Raw genomic sequence first — 20,234 nt, 5'->3', positions numbered from 1 at the left:
CAAGGCTAGTCTGGGTGGACTCGTTGCTGTGATTTACTCCAAATTCACATAGATAGATTAGAAAAGGTGGTTTGACATACTTGACATACGTCAGTAGAGCAAAGCTCCAACTCAAGAATGTGACTCAAAGCAGAATAAGTTTCAGATACGGGTAAGTTTTTTTTCTAAAACAAGAAAATTGAAAAATCCTTTGGCTAGGGCACTGGGGGAACCAGTTCTATGCCACTGGGGACCCACAGAAAGTGAAGAGGCAATATTTTAGGTTTCGGAATCCTGAATAAGTCAGTCAAAGGTTTAGTAGGCGAAGTGTCTGGTTTTCTTTCTTTGCACTGATTTATCAGCATTTATTTTATTTTTTTTACCACTGCTAGTACTTTTCTACTAGACGGAAGGAAAAATACATTTATGACAGGTTAAGTCTGTCTAGAAAACTACTGCGCTGGAGTAGTCCACCACCAGTTACTCCCTGGGTACAATAGACTCTGCAAGTCTGCAATGGAAGTTTAATTCCCTGTCTGCAAAACCAGCTATTCAAGGTTCTGTACTGCATTACCTTACATCTGTCGGGCCAATATACAGGCATAGTTTGCCAATCACTAACAGTTAATCTGTTGTGTAGGTAACAACTCCACTACTTATTCACAAAGCCAACCTTATACATAACGTATGAATCCTTAATTCCAGATACAGAATTGATAAGTCTTCCCACCTTTAAAACGGGAGAAATCCTCAAAGTTTAATTTAATGAGAGGTGTGGCTGCTGTAGACACTATTAAAAAATACAGGAGAGCCGGACTGAGCTGTTTTATCGATTTCATGACACACCACTCGCTGGTTGATCACTTCTGTAGTAATATTCTTTGGTGCAAAAAAAAACAAAAAACCAGAAGCAATCCATGTGAAGCCAGGTGATCAGCAAATAGCTAACTAGATTGATATGGTCTCTACTAGATCTACACTGAATAATTCAATTTAGGCCCATCTTTTCAAGTTACTCATGGAAAACAAACACCTAAGGGTATCTTAATTTTCATAGTTTTAAAGTGTACATGAACAGCACTGCTGTAATAAAGTTCACACAATCTTCATTGTGTCACTTCAACTGTTTCAGGTGCAGCTCAAGCCTTAAGCGTAGATATAGAAAAATAGTGAATGTAGGATGATCCCATGTTTAAAAAAAAAAAAGCATTTGCAATGCAACGGGTGTCGCATTGCGTCGAGTTAGAGCAATTAGCATTGTAAACTCCTAACCGGACTTTTGCCACATTAATTGAGAAAAAAAAAAACAAAGCGTGTGATCACGCTGTGTAAAACACAGCGAGATCGCGCTGCAAAATAAAGAGAAAAAGTAGTCCAGAAACCATACAGAAAACATGGAGCCTCGTATGTTTCCAGTAGTTTACCGGTCCTGCCGAGGCGAACTAAACACCGGAAAAGGCATGACGTATGCATGCCTTTCACAAATGAAAAAAAGCGGATTTTAAAAGGCAATCCCACGAACCAATGAAAGACTTGACGTAACATGGGCATGGTTAAAACCCCTCTAAAGCAAGATTAGAAGAGGGACAGAGCTTTGCGCTCGCCCCCAAAAAGGTGGTACTCCAGCTCTGCAAGTCGACATGCACACCTCCACTAAAGTAGAGCAAGTTGCTGCTCTCAAGCAATCCAGCTATGTAGGACTTAAATGCCTTACATTAACATGCTTAAAATAGTAAACCATTCATTACGTTGAAAAAAATCAAAACATATGCAAAGCTAATTTTCTTTTTATTTATTACAATGACTAGTTTTCTCCTGCTTTGTTGAATGGATCATCTCCTGGTGAACTGATCATAAATTCTTACAACAGTTCAAGTGCTCTCGTACATTGTTTTAAACCACAGAAAACGGAAGGACTAAGAAGGTGGCACTTACTAAAGGATTGAAGCCCTCTAACTAGCTTACTTTGCTCAGGCTGAAAATAATTCAAGTAGTGAATTCATGGAAATATTAACCCCGTAGGTTAATACTACATTTGATCAAAAAGACTGTCAAAATATTTTGTACCTATTTTGAAATATAACAATGCAACATAAAGGATGCAATTAAGTAGTTTAGACCAGTAGCCAACCAAGAGTGTCAATCATCTATTGCCTGATGCTTTCAGGTTTTAATTATAAAGTTTCTTTCCTTTACAAGAAGCTCTTAATAAAAAAAGAACTTTTGCCCGCTCCAGAATCAGTGTAGAGTAGGATATCAGTTCATAGAATGCCCTTCTGAAAATTCATTTCAAAATAGAGATACTATCTTCAGAACTGTAAAAGCTGTAAAAATGCAAAATATCTTAGGCCATTTTTAATCAAAAATTACTTCTTAATGTTCAAAAATAACATTTAACCAAAATTCTCGTCGATGCAATGATCAACATATTAAACAAGTGACAGTCACTTTCCACCCCGCCTGAAATGTCTTCTAAAAAAGGGCCAAGGCAGCAGCAGATCTAGAAATCCAGAGATCTGGACTGAGTAAAGAGAAAGTCCACCATTATATATTTCTCAGTCAATGAATTCTAAGGCTCAGTTGTTTTCAATCTGTTCAAGGTCCAAATCCCCACAGTCAAGTGGAAAGATTCCCTCTTCAGTGCTCTCACAATCACTCGTGTCTTCCTCACTTTCGCTCACAGCAGCTGCTTTCTTGTAATCCCTTGAGTTGTGGCCAGCAGGATGTTGCCCAAGATGCCTAGCTTCTTCCAACTGCTCCTTCATTGGACTGGAACCAGGAGTTATAATGTTCATAAGGTCGTTCGAGTCACAAGGAGAGGACACTATGGTCTTCAAGTGCGGGTCGTCATCAATATCTTCCTCGTAGTCTAGGGAGCAAAGGCTTTTTGAATTTTTCAGTGTCTGCAATTAAAAAAACAACAAAAAAAAAGTGTTACATTCTTCACATTTGTAGGCAGTATTAAAGGTCATCACAGTTAAGACATCACTGCGGCCTCCGATCTAACAGGCGACATCGCTTTCCTGTAGTCCACAACATGCCTACAGCCCTGAAAGACCCTTCCCAGCTTTAGTTACAACTATTTCTTGAGAGCCTTGGTAAACAAAAGTCAGAAATGGTGTTGTACTGCAATTTTGTTAATGACCGAATATGAGCATATGGCATGCGAATGGCAGGATATTCTGAAAACTGAAACTCCACCATCAACTATCCTCCCCCTATGTTTCCAGTGGGCAGTAGAATGAATCAAATGAAAAAAAAAACAGACTTGATTTTTGATTTCCCCAATCCATTAAGCCACTCTGATCCAACAGTCCCTGGTGGCACAAGGCACCAAAAAAAGGCCAGCTAGGTCATACTTTGTATAGTTTAACCTACTAAAAGTAAATTACATTATTGAAGGAAATTATCCACCGAATTCCACTTCTACAAACAGCACGGCCAAGTAAGTTACAATTGTTTACCAACCAAAGCTATTCATAGGGAAGAAACTGCCAACCTAATGCACTGCACTCATTTGCGTTTTGTAATATTTATTAACACCAAGTTACTGTAAAGGTTGGATTTGACCATTCACATCTGTTTTAATCTAAACCATTCTAAACAAGACAAGGTCTCCTATTTCACAAAGGCATTTCTTGAAGTTAAAGCAGTGCTCAGGCCCAAGTAACCCCTCATTTCACAACTAGCGGGCTACAATTTTGTTACAGGGCTATAGAGAGGACCACGGAGCAATACAAATCCCAAGAACCTCCATGGTAAACAGTAATCCCCCTCCCCGAGAACTAGTGCTCCACTAACCCACTCTAAATGACTTTTTGGGTTGCTCATGTGTAGAAACACAGGCCCTTGGGGTAAGCAGCTTTCTACCAGGTTTACTTTAACTTGAAGGCTCCGCAAGTGCTCAACTGCCAACAGAAAACTAGAAGTAACTGCAAGCCTCAAAGTATGGATTAGATTGTAAAGTGAGCTGGAACTTGGCCAGGTGCACAATTTATAGGTAAATATTTCAGTGCTCCTGTTGCCCACAAGCACAGAAAGGCATTTTAGGCAAAAACACTCACCGGAAAAGGAAGAGGTAAGAAATGGGTGAACTGTAGTGGCTCAACCTCAGATTTCCTTGCCTCCCGGGACAACAAATTTTTGTGTTAAATAAGCCTAATGCAAGTTGTGTCTCTATAGCATCATCTAGTGGGCAGGGATGTGGTCTACGATCATGCTAGTCTGTGGTTGCCAAGTAACAATCCCCTTACCCGTTTAATTGATAAAAATGAAATGCAAGAATTAGGGAAGCCCACAGTATCGTGGCTTATTATGAGAGGCAAAAGGGCATTGGTAGTTAATAGCAAGCTCCCACGCCACTTGCTCTAGCCCTTGTAACACTCGAAGGCAACTTCAATTTGGATCTATCCCTGGTCAAAATAAGAAAAAAATGAGATGAAAGCGGCTTTGACATTGAAAGAAACCCTGCAAATTTATTAAGTGCATTTTGACAGTTCATCTTGCTACTAGACGCCCTCGCTGAAGGCCAAAAGAAACATGGAGTGGGCTGTGGCTCAGCCTTTACATTGGGTTAGCGCGCTTGAAGTGAGAGAGGGCTTTCCTTCAGAGCAGGCACAACACCACTGCATGAAAAGATTCCAAATATTAGAACCACTGCTGGTGTCTGGAACATCATGAAGGCGCATTTCATTAATATCTGCAGCACCCTAAATTAAGAGGCATTTCACTACATCCGGTTGAGCTCATCATGCACTCCTTGTACATAGTTTTGAGGACTGCCCCTAGCACAAGTACTGTGCATCTAAGATTAGTACAGCCTGGTGTGTTTTCATGACTAACCGTTCTCTTATGAGTCACAGCCCTTCGTCACAATATTAATAGCAAATTACACTTTGCGTCAGGGAAAACGTATTCTTAGGTTCATAGGCACTAATTAAACAGTCATTCATTTATTACTATAGCACAAAACTGAAAGGGTGCTTTGGAACCATATTACAGGGAAAGTTGAGAATCTCCTGTGCCAGTGTGCACGTTTCAATGGTTTTGCTATAAAAAAAAATAGCCTATTTAATTAAATGATTGTCAATATAGGTACTTGCCACTGTTCTGTGGTTCTAAATAAATCGCTTTTTCACATCTGTACAAAACCAATGCATAAAACACACAAAGTAGAGTAACATTCAGTAGGCGCAAAAAAATTCACCCCATGGGTCATATTTTGATGTTGAAGACAATAAAACAAACAGAAATAAACAGCAATTGGGGTAGGATTAACAAAGTAACAATATTAACAGATTAAGTAAATATAAAGAAATTCTTAAGGCACTAATCCCCTTTCAAGGACACCAGGAGTGATATGCTACTCATTACCAAGTCAAGGACTACTCAACAATGGCAAAAGCACATTATACTCAGAACATCTGTAATGACCCACTGCTGGTTCAACGCAGGACTATAAATACGTAAACCACAGAATGACTGGTCAATACGGATATTAGAATATTATAATAATCATAATAATTCAAACCAAGCATTTGCAATGCAACGGGTCTCACGTTTGCTCATGTTAGAGTTAATAGCGTTGTAAACTCCTAACATGACTTTTCACCTATCAGCAAAAGTGCATTTATGTAGGTAACCCGAAAAAGTGCAATTAACTATGTAAAGCGCTCGACTTCTGCCAAGCGAAATCGCGCTAGTAAATTAGAGAAAAAGTATTCCACGAGCCGGACAGAAAACAGCGAGCCTCGCATGTTTTCTGTACTTGGTCGATGCGCTCGAGGAGGGCTAGCCACCAGAAAAGGGATGACGTATGCATGCCTTCGACTAATGAAAGCAAGCAGATTTTATTAGGCAAGCCAACGAACCAATGAAAAACACTGACATGACGTCGACAGGGCTCCGAGCCCTTTTCTAAACACTAAAGCGTCTCGCTGCGATACACATGCGCGAGCGCATGCGACGCAGGCTCGACCCTAAAAAGGACAATGCAGAATGTTTTCACTATCTTAATATATCTATACAATCTGGAAGCCAGGACTGTCTGCAGGTTAACCTGCAACGGGGAGAAAACACATGAAACTGCTTGACTTGGGCTGTGTGAAAAATTCGCATCCTAAGGGCTACATCAGTGGCTATTTAATCTGGAATTGAGTAATTTGAGAAATGCAGAAGACGACAACTACTCTACTTTTCTTCTGTACCGTTGCCTGCGAACAAAGGTATCGTGAGCAATAAATAGTGCATTTAATTACTCACGGCGTACGCCTAGCACGATGAGACGTCACTAGTGGATACTGCACCTGTTGCCAAGACGAAGGTGTCGCACGTTTGACGCACAACAGGAGTGGACGACTGAGCAGCTTTTTTGTTCTGAAAAATTATACTGTTTTTTTTTTTTGCTTGTTTAAAGCATCTTTCACTTGGAGAACCGGTTACTGCCCAGCATTGAAACTTCAGCATGAAACAAAGTTAAACTATGTAAATGCATACTCTCCGCAAGCATGTAGAACTCCTTACCTCAAGTCAAATCCGAACTACAGTAAAAAGTTCTATAAAACAAATTCCATCGAAAAACTGTAGTAGTAAGTTCACAAGAAGAGAGTAGCGCATAATAACGCAAGTGAAGAAGTGTTATTACTTCGCATCGGCAATAGTTTCACGCCCGTTCCTTAATCAGTGGACAAGCCTCCACCGTTCTGGTAGTTATACAAACCTAAAGCATTTTAAAAGCATGAATGTACAGAAGTTAGGTGAGGCACGTTCCGCTTTCACTTCATTTCAGGCGCGTTCGCCTTAAATAAAGAATTCAAGAAACATCTGTCGACCGCTTTTCTGGGGCTGGAGGATTAGTGCATCACGTCGCTTCATACAGTGTCAAAAGGCAGCTGTCTTCATTCACTCGCTATTTTCACAGCGAATCCGAGTGACATTTATGGGTCTGTGCCAAAGAGCGCACACAAGCCGGCCTGGGGGCTTACAGTAGGGGCGTGCCGTGGGGGCATTTAATGTGCGACTTTCCAGGGACGCAAAGGAACGATCCCATTGCAAACATTTCAGGGGGGTAACAACAAAAAAAATGTGTGAAAAGAAGTGACAGTCCACTGCGCCCTTTGCTTCCGTCGCTTACACTACAAACCCCCACTCCGGCCTCCTCCCTCGCCCTGCAACGCATGGCGAGCCGGGAACACAGCCTCACTTCATTAAATGACATTTTGGGCCCATTCCTGCATTGTGGTCGCCTCTGCCGTTCCAAATGGAAGCAGAGCGGCAGATGCTCATCGAGCCCGCCACCTCGCCAGCGCTTCATTCACTGGCTCAAGGGGAAAAAAGGGGGCTTGGAGCGCCCATTCACTGCTAAGTACCCCCAGCCTGTTCCCTCCTGTCAAAGGACAAAGTGCTGGCTTGTCTGCAGCTCACTTTTGATGCTCCATTATCATCCCGAGGCACGCCCCCCGCCGTCGCCGTCCCCTCTTTCCAAGCCTGCTGGAATTTGAACTTTAAAATGGATGCCCGCCCGGGCACAAAGGATGAAAAGGGGGCCTTTGATTGCTGAAGCGTCGCAGGAGAGGAAGGGGCCAGGCCCCCACCGGGCAGGGTCGCGGCGAGCGCCGCGCGCGGTCCAGGCCGATGGCGCGCTTCGAGCTCGCCGGGCCCATTGACTCCCACTCAGGGCGCGTGGATCCCTCAGGTTTCTCCTCACGGCACCGAACGGGTCCCGAGAATGGCGGGGTTAAGGCCGAAGCCTGGAGGACAGCCACGGAGCTGCCAGCAGCATGGAGTTAATTCATTCCTTATTGATTGCTGGCAAGATTTACGGTTCACGGCATTAAACAGCGGAAACATGATTTCCAGATACGCAAGGTGATTTTACGCGGCAGTGTTTTCGCACATGAAGGGCTCTTGTTTCAGGTTTCGGCAATGCCTTCAGCATACCGCACCAAAAAAGTGAAGTTGCTGCAGATTTTAAAGCTGATATTTGAGTACACACCACCAAGACTCCGCCATCGTCACCCGTTGAAGGAAGCGACGAGTCAATACTTTTCTACTGAATCTAACACACGACTGGATAACTGCTCAACAAGAGAGCAGTGCAGCCCCAACAAAAGGTTTCTCTGCAGAACTAGCAAATGCTCATTAAACACGCTACCCCGCTCCTTTAAAAATGCGCAGCACGCCTCCCTGTGATTTGTGAGGAAGATACGTGCCAAATTTCAACTTCATTGAGCCCATAGACCAGTCTGTAACTGGTAGATATGTCGGGCCACAGGGCCTTTGTGGAAGGGTGAGAGATGCAAAAGTAGAGGGGGCAGCTGCTTGCAGGCGCTCTGCCTCAGGGAGGAGAGAGGTGCCTCAAACTTCAGCTGCCACCCGGGCAGGCGGCTCAGCGCGCCACCAAATTACCTCTTCAAACTCAAAGCGCATTGTGCTCCTGGCATGGGAGATTGCACCGAAGGCCGCCTCAGCAGGACAAGGTGCGTAAGGCTTAACGGGCAGCTGCTGCTCTCTTGAATTGGATTCAAGGAATGTCCCAGCTACACTGATTAACTGGGCTTGTGCACTCTAAGCTGAAAACTGGGGCGTACAAATCTCGGATTCATGGACAAGAACAGGTCTGTCTAAAGGTCTTCAATCTAGAATGCGCATCACATCTCTGCCCACTGGCTCTCGCAGAACCCAGTAGACGCTCTTCCTAGTTGCTGCAATCTTTCAGCTGTCCAACATGGCCCAAAACTCTCATGGCACAACTGGATAGGAATAAAGGATTTGTAAATTAATCCTTAAAACCAACCCCTAATTATGCCACTTCAGCACTATATAGAAATAACTAGCATGTGCAACACCAAGGGGTGTTTCTGCTGTAGAACAGGAAGTGCTGGGAAGACTTAAGTGACCTTTGCAGTAATAAAAAGAAGAATCACAGATATACAAACGCACTAGGCAGATCTTCAAAGGTCACGCAGCAGGATGCCAGACGTTACACTGAGAAACACATTTTGAGAGCACGTCAACACGGAAGCAGTCATTGGGCAGAAGCGCAGCTGACACCTGGGCATGGCATTATGGAAACCAAATTCAAAAGTCAAGATGATTAGGAGATTCTATTTACTTTATTTTGAGGTGCACAGCCCAAGCCACAGAGCAACAAATGTTTTCATAGTCTCATATGATGGAAATAGGCAGCACTAGACAGTACAAAATGGCTGACTTGGTGATGGAGTTTAAGTGGTGACCATGTTAGCAACCGGCAGCCGACAGTCAACAGAACTCGTTGTAAACTGCTTTCTCTAGTCACATTACATGAGATGCAGCCATACGTTTACATGCTGCTTGTGCAGTGCAGTCTTACCTTAAATACAGTGCAAGCCAAAAGACACTGGTTAGTCAAATGGGCAACCAAGCCTGCTGAGCAATAATGACCAGAACCTTAATTTTACCCAACAAAGATGTTATCATAGCCCTGTATCCCAGAAGCTCAGGCAGTATGGACGTTCAGTGTAACACGCTTGATGTAGAAGTCTGCTAAAGAGGTGAGGCTAGACAGGTCGAATCCACCTCCCTTAATGTGTGGAAAATTGAGTAGCTGCAGATCCTTAAACAAATTAACTTTAGAGATGCAAGCACAATGAGAACACTGAACCCCTAAAAAAATGAGGAAAGCAACAGCTACAAGTACTTCAATTGTCGGAGTATCTACCTACCAAGTGTTAGCGTCCAACAATTGCAGCACATGCACAATCTTTGGAGTGCCATGTACACTGGGTTTTAGACCAAAAATAAGCTAATTATGCGCTTCATGAAGGAGGAACAAAAAAAAAAAAACCTTTTTTTTTTTTTTTTAAACATCTCAGACCATGCTACTCTGACCACAAGTTCATTAGGGTGTAGGAGTGAAAGACTAAAGTTAATCAGTTTAGACTGGGCAGGCAGAGTGGTTCTCACTGAGGCTGGCCTTGGGGCTGGCCTGCACAGCTTTCGAGATGCACGACCTTGATGGAAGGGACATGGTATCACTGAAAGGATGGATGACCTAGAGAGGCCAAGGCCCCAAGCCTGCCAGGATCAGACTAGAGGGCCTATGGCCTCGATTGCTATGTACTGCAGTTGGTTGACAGATTCCCAAGAGGTCTGTGTGATGGATCCAGTCTTTATAAGGCATGAATGTATAAAAGATGCTAGACCTGGACCCACAGCTTGTTGGGGGGCAGAGAGTAAGTGATAACCAGCAAATTGCCACAAAAGGTGACTAGCCCCAAAAACATGTTTATGGACACCAGGAGACAGAGTCCAAAAAAGTTGAACATACTCTGGGGTTGCCTCCTAAACGACCAGACACCCATACAAATAGCTCAGGAGTTAGGATTCCAAAATTCAGAATGTATAAAAGGGTCACATGCATGGTAAATGACAATCCAGACCAAGGAAACCCAGACATTGACACCCCGACCTTTCCACAGCATCACAGAAGTACAGTAAGATGACCAGGGGCTGGTACCTGAACTGCATGTCAGATTGGCCAGAGTTTTTACTGTGGACAGCCTGACATGCGCAGTTCCGGTTTCTACAACTAACAGCTGGAAGCTGGGAAGCAAAGGCATAGCCCCGTTGGTGTCCAATAGAGTACTGTGTCTGCCTGCTCCAGCCAGTCCTAGAACTGTTCTTATGCTGCTTAGCACTAAGCAGAAAGACAGCACTGCTTGGATTGGCTCTGAGGCCACGGTCCAGTAAGCAGCGCGAGGCAGGAGGAACTTCGGAGGTATGTACGTGTGTTGCAGAAGATCACCCTGAGAAGGTAAGTTAATTTTTATATTTAATTTAATTTTTTATGTGCCCCACCACTTTGAAAAATGTAATAGCTGTCACTGATACTCTGTACCATAACATGTGCAGGATACGAACTACAGTTTTCCTTTTCATAAATTGATCCTTTAAAGCTGGGAATTACCCACTGCAAATCATGCACAGGTGGACTGCCAGCAAAGCTACGTTTTGTAGAAAAGCATGAGAGTATAATGCGAGCGCTCACATCAAACTCATGGAAGCTGATAAACACCTTAGATTGACCTGGCAATGCAGAGCAGCTTTACAGCTACGGAGTCAATCTGGAAATCGCTGGCATACGTCTTTCTAAAGCAGAGGTCTCCAAACTTTTTAATGCCGCGCCCCCCCAGTTGAAAAATAAAAATCATTGGGCCCCCCCTCAGAATTTTTCACAATTTTATAAACATGGCAATGTTTAAATATGTCTAAACCTATTTAAACATTGTAGTTAAGTACTGTACCTTTTTAAAACTGAAATAACATGCTTCTGCTTAACAGGCTTTTGTTTTATCTGTATAATATTTATTTTGGCCACAGTCTGGGCTCCCCCCCCGGGATCACTTCAGGCCCCCCTAGGGGGGCCCGCCCCCCAGTTTGAAGACCTCTGTTCTAAAGCATCCGTTTCAGCATTTTACATGCATAGCCAGCACACCTCTTCTGCACACACGTGGGCTATTACAATGCGAACTGACAAAAGGGTGGGGAGCAGAGGGGTGAATGGTGCACGCAAAGAAATCCTGAAAATCCACTGAGCAATGAATAGGGCTGTTAGGCCACAGAACACCTGCCACCCGATGTCAGTCACAGTGCGTCTCAACATCTGCTTTTTTCCAGCAGAAATGGATGACAAAACTTCTGATATGGGAACAATTAACACTTTCACTCCTGACTCAAGAACGTGGAGCCACTACATTTTTTGCAGAGAAAATGAGCAAATTGAACCTAGAAGCTGACAGCAGTGCCCCACATGAACACCTACTGCTCAGTATTCCGAGAAATAACTGGCCACAGGGTGTAAGATACTGTCCACGGGGCACAGGATAGTCGACTGGTTTGTTGAGTGAGATGGTTTAAAACCAGTATAGATTATGGATGCTAGTTATGTTATCATGAAAAGCAATATTCTGTGAATATTATTCACTTTTATCTACTGAACTACCAGCCTTTCATAAAACGGGTAGTGGCTTCCGGAATTTTAATTACTAGTACGCGCTGCTATAAGAATCAATTTCAACATTTCTAAGGACCATCTCGTCAGAGAACATTTAGAAATACCCAGCAACAGAATCAGTCTGGGAGAGGGGAAGTGGACGGTTGGGCTGTGTCCAGAAATGGATGCACCGGAACAGGCGTTGCTTCAAAGCATTCAAGCCAGAAGATTTCTTCTAGGACAGAAGGTTTACAATGGTTTCTACTCAGGACTTTGTAAAGACCCAAAGTGAACGTCTGGATCCAAAACTACGCAAACTGATTCTTTGGCTTACGATCCAGAAACTCGGATTCCACCTTCAGACAAAATGCTTGAAATCAGCCTTACACTAATATTTTGGTTAGCGACGGGAGCAATGTAGCTTTTAAGGTTCAGTCTACAGAACACCAAAGAGTCGATAACTTCAAGCATTTTATCGCTACAGCGAAAGCTAAAATAACACTATGTCAAGGTCTTAAGATCCACCGTCTCCTCTCGAGTTTTACTACTACAATCATTCACTGAACTCTGCATTATTTAACTCCCTCTTATGTAATTGCTCGAACCAGGAAAAAGCAATATGAATACCACACAAAGAAAAGCACTGGAAATAGATCTGGTCTCGGCAAGCTGGTGTAAGTTTTTTTCTCACTGAAAACGCACACCACAAAAAAGAAACCCATCCACCTGCACGTGGCCGTCATATGCGTGTAACAGTTTTAAACAAGTAATCACCATACTTTCAATACTGAAATGGGTGTTTCCAAGCACCAACCATAGTAGCCAGATGTGCAGCCATCTTAGAAGGGATGTCTGCTTAAAACAGGCATAAAAAGCCATTTCAGTTAAAATGCAAAGCATAAGAAGTTAGTATCACTATTGGCAAAGGTACGCATGGCTTAGAATTACGCAACTTAAACAGTTTGAACACTTGGATATCTTTAAAAAAAAAAGAATATAAAGGAAAAAATGAAGTATAAATATTGGCCTAGCCATTCATGTGCAAATTTTTAGAGGATGGACACTTGATCAGGAAAGTGCTGTCATTCACTATCAGACAGCCAAGTGTAGATGGAGGTTGACCCATATTGCTGCATTCTATGCAGGCATTCTAGGCAGAAGCAAAATATGAATGACAGCTAAACAAGGATATAGAGGGCTGCTCCTTATGCATTTGTGTTATTATTAAACGTTGTTGGTGATACCGCTAAAGCAGTCTTGCCAGACCTAAACACAAATCAGACAAGTGGAACAGAAGGGTTTGAATTATGTTGGAGCAACTAGACATTTTCCACCAATAGAAAAGCTCCTTTAAAAACAAACCATGCCCATGAACTGCATTCAACGATGGATTGGATTCCTCTGACCCATGCTTAGTTGTGAGAGTTAAGTGGCCAAAGGCCACTGGGTTGCAGAGCAGAAGTACACTGCACAATACTCCTTGACCAATCAGAGTACTGGTGTTTCAGAGCTAGGATAGTTCCAACGCATGAGAAAAATTTCTGCTTTATGATATTTATGCTTATGAAGGGCTTGGAAACTGCAAAGACCTGTTGGAAATCCACGAGAAAATAACTTTTAAATAAAGTAATTTGCAATCCTGGGGAAGGTAGATCACTACTTGCTTAAAACTGCCTTCAAAAATAATCTTGTCAGTGCTGCTGTGTAGATAATAAGCCCACCAGCCATGTTATATCAAGAAACTTAGGTCGACAAGTTCGTAAACTGGTTGAAATGACCTCAATTGATGTTCATAAATCCACAAAAAATGTGTTCAAATTTGGAGGTACAGGCACAAGTCTCAAACAGCACTAACATTCCAACAGGGTATTGAGTCAGTGACCTTCCTCATTTAAGTGATGGATGGCATGAGGTTTGTAGTCCAAAGCAGTAGATACTTTGAAATGTGGCAAACGATTCATGAATGTCAATCTGAAAAAACACATTATTAGACAATCCCTTACCACTGTTCCAATAACAGACTTCAGTGAGCCATTTGTGACAAACACGTTCGGCTGTAATAACTAATCACATCTGACCACATTCAATTAAACCACCTAGAACCTTTCTTAATCATCAAAAATACCTGACTTCAAATAAAGTAGAAAGCAGTATTAAAATAACATCTTTGACCTGAAGAGACATACTCACAAATGGGTATTTCCTTAACCGCTGGGGGTAGCATGCATTGCTGTGCTGGCATAAGCAATTCTGAACGGCATAAGGATACTTTGGGGAAGATGACCGATTCCGTAGTGGGCTAGGCAGTACCCATTCTTTTGATCCTCCACTTTTTTTTGTACGGTTGGCATACAAGCCTTCCCTGGTTTTAAAGAGAAAGGAGCCCCATGTTCACAATCAACAACTGTGGTTTATGATAAACTTGGCAGCAGCCTGGTAAGGCAGGGCGTTATAACATGGCTCATAGCGTGCTCAGTTTTGTGCACACAACTGCAGCTATTGGGTAAGTGGAAAGTATACCACTCTTTTACAGAAATTTTGAGCAGCAGTGTTCTTTATAGAACAGGCCACAGAGTTATTTTGACTTTCAATAGAAAGCCACCAATTTGAAGAAAGAGAAATAAAACACCAAAATATTAATAAAGCCTACAATACAATTGATCTGAAGGGCAGCAGAAAAATGCTTGAGCTTGCCTACCATCTTCCTCCATCTCCTCTTGCAGCATTTCCCCACTTTTGTTGTCCTGACTGGACAAGCGCTCAAAGCAGAGTACTGCAGTTCACTTCTGAGACTGTATTTGGTTCCTTGCTTAACCTATAGATAGAGAATTGATATACACTCCAAACAAGAAACTAGTTGGCTGGGTGCCCGTTAATAACTGATCTTACCTAGAAGAGTAAATACAAAAATTTAAAAAAGCTACTTGATAGTTATCTTCATTTCATACTCTACATTTTCTAGTGACTGTAGGGAGATGTTTGAATTTAACTTGAACCATGCTGCATTATGTTAAAGCAAGCCTTGCCAAACCCAACTGCCTTTTGACACATTGGTTTTGGCTTTTGTTTTCTTTCTTTCTTTAATTTAGTGGTTTGGGTCGAGGAGGGGGAGAGATGCCACTTATAACGGTAAATATAAAAAATAAATAAATTTAAAGCACAAAGTGTCTTTCAGAAATCGGTGCAACAACAAATGCCAGCTACCGGGCAGATGAAGCGTTTTAAAAAAAAGTTAAAATAACTGCCAAGCAGCAGCTGGGAGAATAGCAACATTAAGTTGGAGGCTGAGTAATGGGGAGGACAAGGGAGTAATAGAGGCACCTGAAAGCACTCTTTGGAACAGCCCTGTCAACTACTGTGCTCTACCAAAAAAAAATATATATATATATATATATATGTATCTCACAATGACCATGAGGAGTACAGGAGCAACAGAGTGGATAGGGGCTAGGTGAAAGCAAAGCCAACTAATGTTAGCAGTAGGTAGACTCCAGGTCCACTAAGAGTTTGGCATTTTCTGCTTTCAGTTGTCTGGTAAGTAAAACTTAGACAATATATCCTGGCAAAGGAAAAGCATATACAGCGTTACTGTATTAGAGAGAAGGGAGTGTAATACTTCAGTTCCTGGGCAAAACTGCTCAACACAATCCCTGCAGTTAGGATTATGTATAAATGTTATGCTTCGTGAGACTATTAGCTAGACTCCTAAAAAGTGATCTGATGAACGTGACTTGGAATAAATAGTGTGATGGACCAGATGAACTCTTTGTGACAATTCATTAAGGAACAACATAGAAGCTTTGCTATACCACACCCCCTACCCACAACACACCAGTGGGCCGAATTTCCAGCATACTCATAATCCTTTAGAGATGCTTTCCAGAATATTCAATATTGATCTTTCATCTGCTGACATTAAAAAACATGCTGAAGTTTCTTCAAGATGAGGGCACCAATTTCAATATTTAATGAATTCTTCCTGATGGACTTCGCATAGGAAACAAGCACGGCCACCCATTTTGTTGGGTGAGTCGTTTTGGTTTAAGGACAATTAATTGTTTGGAATTACAAATCTGAACCAACTAGGCCAGGAACAGAAGGGGCGCATAAGGACCAGAGAGAAGTCCCAATTTCGTTTGACAAAACATTTAATCATATACCACTATCTCCACCTCTTGTTACTAGTTTAAAATGTAATGGTAAAAACCAGACCTATTTTTCGATAGTCCTATCAGGTTATCAGATCTGACGACAACACGTTCAGTTACTAATGAAAAAAACATAAAAAAAAAAAACAACGAAGTTCTCGACCTCGATACAAGCCAGGCAAGAAAGTGAGTTCAGTTTCCAATCCTGCAAGGCATGCAAAAATTGAACTGCGCAGATGTCCTCTACAAAATAAGCCACCTCAGCAGGATCAATGTAGAAGGGAAGGGAGATAAAGTAGTAGAGACCAGTGAAGTTAAGGGAAAAAAAGTAAGCGGGAAAGCAAATTATGTCCATAATATCAATAAACCTATGAAACTAATCACAATGAGGCATACGTTTGCTGTGCCACAGTGAGCTTCACCTAAGCAACAAAATAAACGTGTTTTAGCGGCCAATTACCACCCACATTTCAATGCATAGAGCTAGGGTAATTATATGGAAAGTTATGATATGGTAGAGTAATTCAGTTCACAAAACGACTAACTATATCGATTATCCATTCCAGAATTGATCAGGTCATTTGAGCTTTGAATTGAGATTGGCTAAAAGTTTACTTTGCTGTAAATAGTAATTCTCTATTAGTAAACTGAATAACCACAGCACGTTTATTGTTTCCCATCACTCTTACTAAGCTAAGACGAGATTAGTCTGTGCTACCAAATGTGTTTCCAAACACATCATTACAAACCTTTCGAAGCTCCCACTCAACTCTTGATAGTCATGTTGCCGTTCCCCAAATCGCAAGTGAACCACAACAAGCTTACCAGCTTTCATCAGAACGCACAATGTATATATAGGTCGTCTAACAATCTACTTAAAGGCTGGCAATTTTTACTGCTTTTTTCCATTAGTTATTTCGGAAAAGCACCCTGCAGTAAAATCCATGGCCACTACGACAAACGCAAGAAAAATAGCTGCTTTTCCTTCCTATTCCCTACTCTGCACAGAACCCTAAAAGGCCTGATTTCATCACGGATACACCAGACGAGGAACCCAGAAACCGGAGCATTAGAAATGTTTCTTTAAGAGGCACCAACCAGTAAGCAAATAGCAAACTTAAATAGTTAGACCATGTGAGTAACCACACTGCAAACTAAACCAACACAAGGCTCTGCTGGCTACTGGGCAAGACAGGGGACATAGAAAAGTCTTTACTTTCTGGAAATGTCAGAACTCGTTCAAACTCTGAATGCTCTACCTCGTGTATTTTATTCTTTTACGGTAAAAAAAAAAACGGAGTTGAAAAACAAGGCTATAGTGTTCATGCACTGAGGCAAAAATAAACCAGTACCTTTCAAGGTTATTAGTGTGGCAAATATGGAACAAATGGAAGAGTAAAACAAATCCAATGGGAGAGCTATAGCTGAAAATTTGAATTTTCATAGCAAATTTAAAATTAAATCTTTACAGATTTGCTTTTTGCTGGATTATATCAACAAACACTATTTATTCAATTTCAGAACAAACTCCTATCAGAGCCAGCAAAGCTTTTAGAAAACCTTCGTGATTTAGGTTACAAAACAATCTTTACAATATAATAATGTAAAAGATTACAACTGAAACTTTATATTTACTTTGCTACAGTATTGTAGTAAAACCGAAAACGAAAATTGTTTCATCAGTCACTATGGAATTTGTTAAATCGCAGATTTATGCATCAAAGGCTTACACTGGTGATTCTAGAGGCTAATGCATGCAGCCTCTTTCGCCATGTTTGGACAAATCAGTGAAACAAGGCTGTTGCTTTGGACTTTACAAAACATGCATTTGAACATCACCTTTTTCAGGTCACTTCCCTCAATTTTATTAATGAAGCAACAGCTTCCACTGTCTTGGGTAAAGTCTCGCTTCCCTCAGCTTTGCAGTTTATAGATGGTACAATATTTCGATTGCTCAAATTGTGGTCTTTTGTTCAGCCATGAAAAATTTGGATATCAACCTCTGCTTTGGATGCTTACATTCATAAAGTGATGTACTGTGCTACAGATAATAGAAGACTTACTGTGCACTCGTCTGAGGCAAATTAAGGTCATACATCTCATAAGGACCTAAAAAAGCCAATCATAATCGGTCTTTCAACAACCAGCAGCAGGCAGGAGAGAGTCAAGGGCATTCACCGAAAGCAAGACCTTAAAGCCTATTTTAGACGTGTGGCTTTGGAAAGGTAGCCTCAGAATTATCTACGGAAACCTTAAAGTTGTTCTGCACATCTGCTGAATTTATAGACTACTACAGGTACAAAGGGCGCACCACTAGCTGCATAACAAATACACTTGAAAAGCTGCACAATGTAGCTGTTACTTGAGACAAATGTATGACAAGTGCTCCTTAGACCCAGATCCTGGTAGTAAAACAGTGCATAAAAAAAACACGAATGCCAAACCCACATGCCGAAAGGCAAATGCCATTGGTACATTTCATTGGAGGAATACGATTATAATAATCTATCTAAGTGGGTATCAGGTGCAGGCATACCCAGACCCTTGGAGAGGAAAAGAGTACATTAGTAGGGAACGAAACAGCGCAGTATTGGCAGCAGCATTTACAAAAGTGCAACAAGGCCAGCATCTATTCAGTGAACTCCAAAAACTTTAGGAATTATACCCAATAACGTGAAAGTCTGAAAGCCAACTCCTGTTCAGTTAGTCAACATTACACTTTAGACCAGAGAGCAGGAAGAGATCAAATCAACAAAAAAAAAATCAACCAGGTAAAAAGTACTCAGTTGAAGAGCACACAAGGTCTGCTTCTACTCTGCTTCCGTAAGCTCGCAGGAGGGAGCCAAATTTAATACATGCCAACTTTCTGCTCCTCTGTAAAACGAACAACTGGACACAAACAGTACAGCTAGCACTTGAAGGGCACACTTCACAATGGAATATTTGAAAACACTTCACACGAGATAGAAAAGTACATCCGAAGGCAGCCGGATTTGGCAATTATCTTGAGACTTAAAGGATCTGCAGCAACTTCTGGATTTGGACCAGATTTTCGTTTATCTGGAAATGAATGCTGTTTTCCTTCAAGCAGGTCACAAAAATGTCATCCAGTTCAAACAAAAACAAGGCGGCAGAGCAGCCCAGTGAAAGGCATTGCACTCTGAAGCTCGAGTTCTTCAGGGATGAACGGTGTCTTCACCTGGCATTACGGGGAAGGACAAACAGGAATAAAGCAAGGTTAAGATAAAACTGCGCTAGGATCTTGGGAGCACCCAACCTCACCATCTAAGCTTGTGGAATCAAACACGCATCATTCTAGGTCACAGCAACCACTCCCTTCTAGTCCCTACAAATATTCAGGCAGATGTACTTTTAAGAGCCAAAATCACTGCCCGTCATCTCTGGGAATGCTTGATGACATTCATGGCCAGCGCCTTCATATTCTCAGTCGTTCTTCGCTTGGACCATGTCAGATGTCCCGTAGATCTTGCTCACCTCTAGTTTGAGGAGTAGGGTGATCATCTACAAAGATCAGATCCGTTTCACATCATGCCACTGCTTTATAATAAAAGATGCATAACCACTAATTCAATTGCATAAGTTTGTATACAAATAAAGAAAATGCCCTCAACGACCAACAGAAAGCCAGTGCCTCAGGAAAACAATCTGATTTCCATGTTTCGATCTACAGGGAAGGAAGAGCAAAACGCTGAAACTGCTCGATACTTCCTCGCACAGCAAGGACGAAACACTGTATAAACCCAAGTGACACAGTGGCCTTGTGTTAGATTTTAATTTTAAGGATTCGGTTCTTCGAAAAGGACCATCTAACTATCTTTGCATATACACTACAGCTGTATCGCAAAGGAACTAGCTGTCCTGCTGGGTGGAGATCAGGAGGCTGATGGGCCCGTTTATGGTCTTGGTTTAAAAAAAATGGACTATTAATGAATCGCAATTGCATATACAATTTTTGCAAGGAGATTCATGACTGGCAATGCGCAGAAATAAAACAATTAGAAGAAAAACGGACAGACGGTTAAAAGAACCATTAAGCTTTACATAGACGTCCATTCAGTAGAAAATTATGCACGCAAATCAACCCAGTCTTCCGGCCAAAAACAAGCGAGCCA

At 41.9% G+C, this 20,234-nt stretch overlaps 1 protein-coding gene across 3 annotated transcripts in view; it reads right to left on the bottom strand.

Moving 5' to 3' along the window:
* Positions 1–1,748: 1,748 nt before the first annotated feature.
* FAM53A (family with sequence similarity 53 member A) overlaps positions 1,749–20,234 on the bottom strand; it is a 58,940-nt gene continuing 40,454 nt past the window's right edge. For all 3 annotated transcript variants that reach the window (XM_069204001.1, XM_069203994.1, XM_069204010.1), the window contains exon 5: positions 1,749–2,882. In XM_069204001.1, coding sequence (XP_069060102.1) covers positions 2,556–2,882 — 327 coding nt within the window. In that variant the 3' untranslated portion in view covers positions 1,749–2,555. The remainder of the gene's footprint in view (positions 2,883–20,234) is intronic.

This window comes from Pleurodeles waltl, chromosome 1_2 (genome assembly GCF_031143425.1).
Source record: "Pleurodeles waltl isolate 20211129_DDA chromosome 1_2, aPleWal1.hap1.20221129, whole genome shotgun sequence".
In the NCBI taxonomy this organism is placed as follows: domain Eukaryota; kingdom Metazoa; phylum Chordata; class Amphibia; order Caudata; family Salamandridae; genus Pleurodeles; species Pleurodeles waltl.
This window is presented reverse-complemented; position numbering and strand designations above follow the sequence as displayed.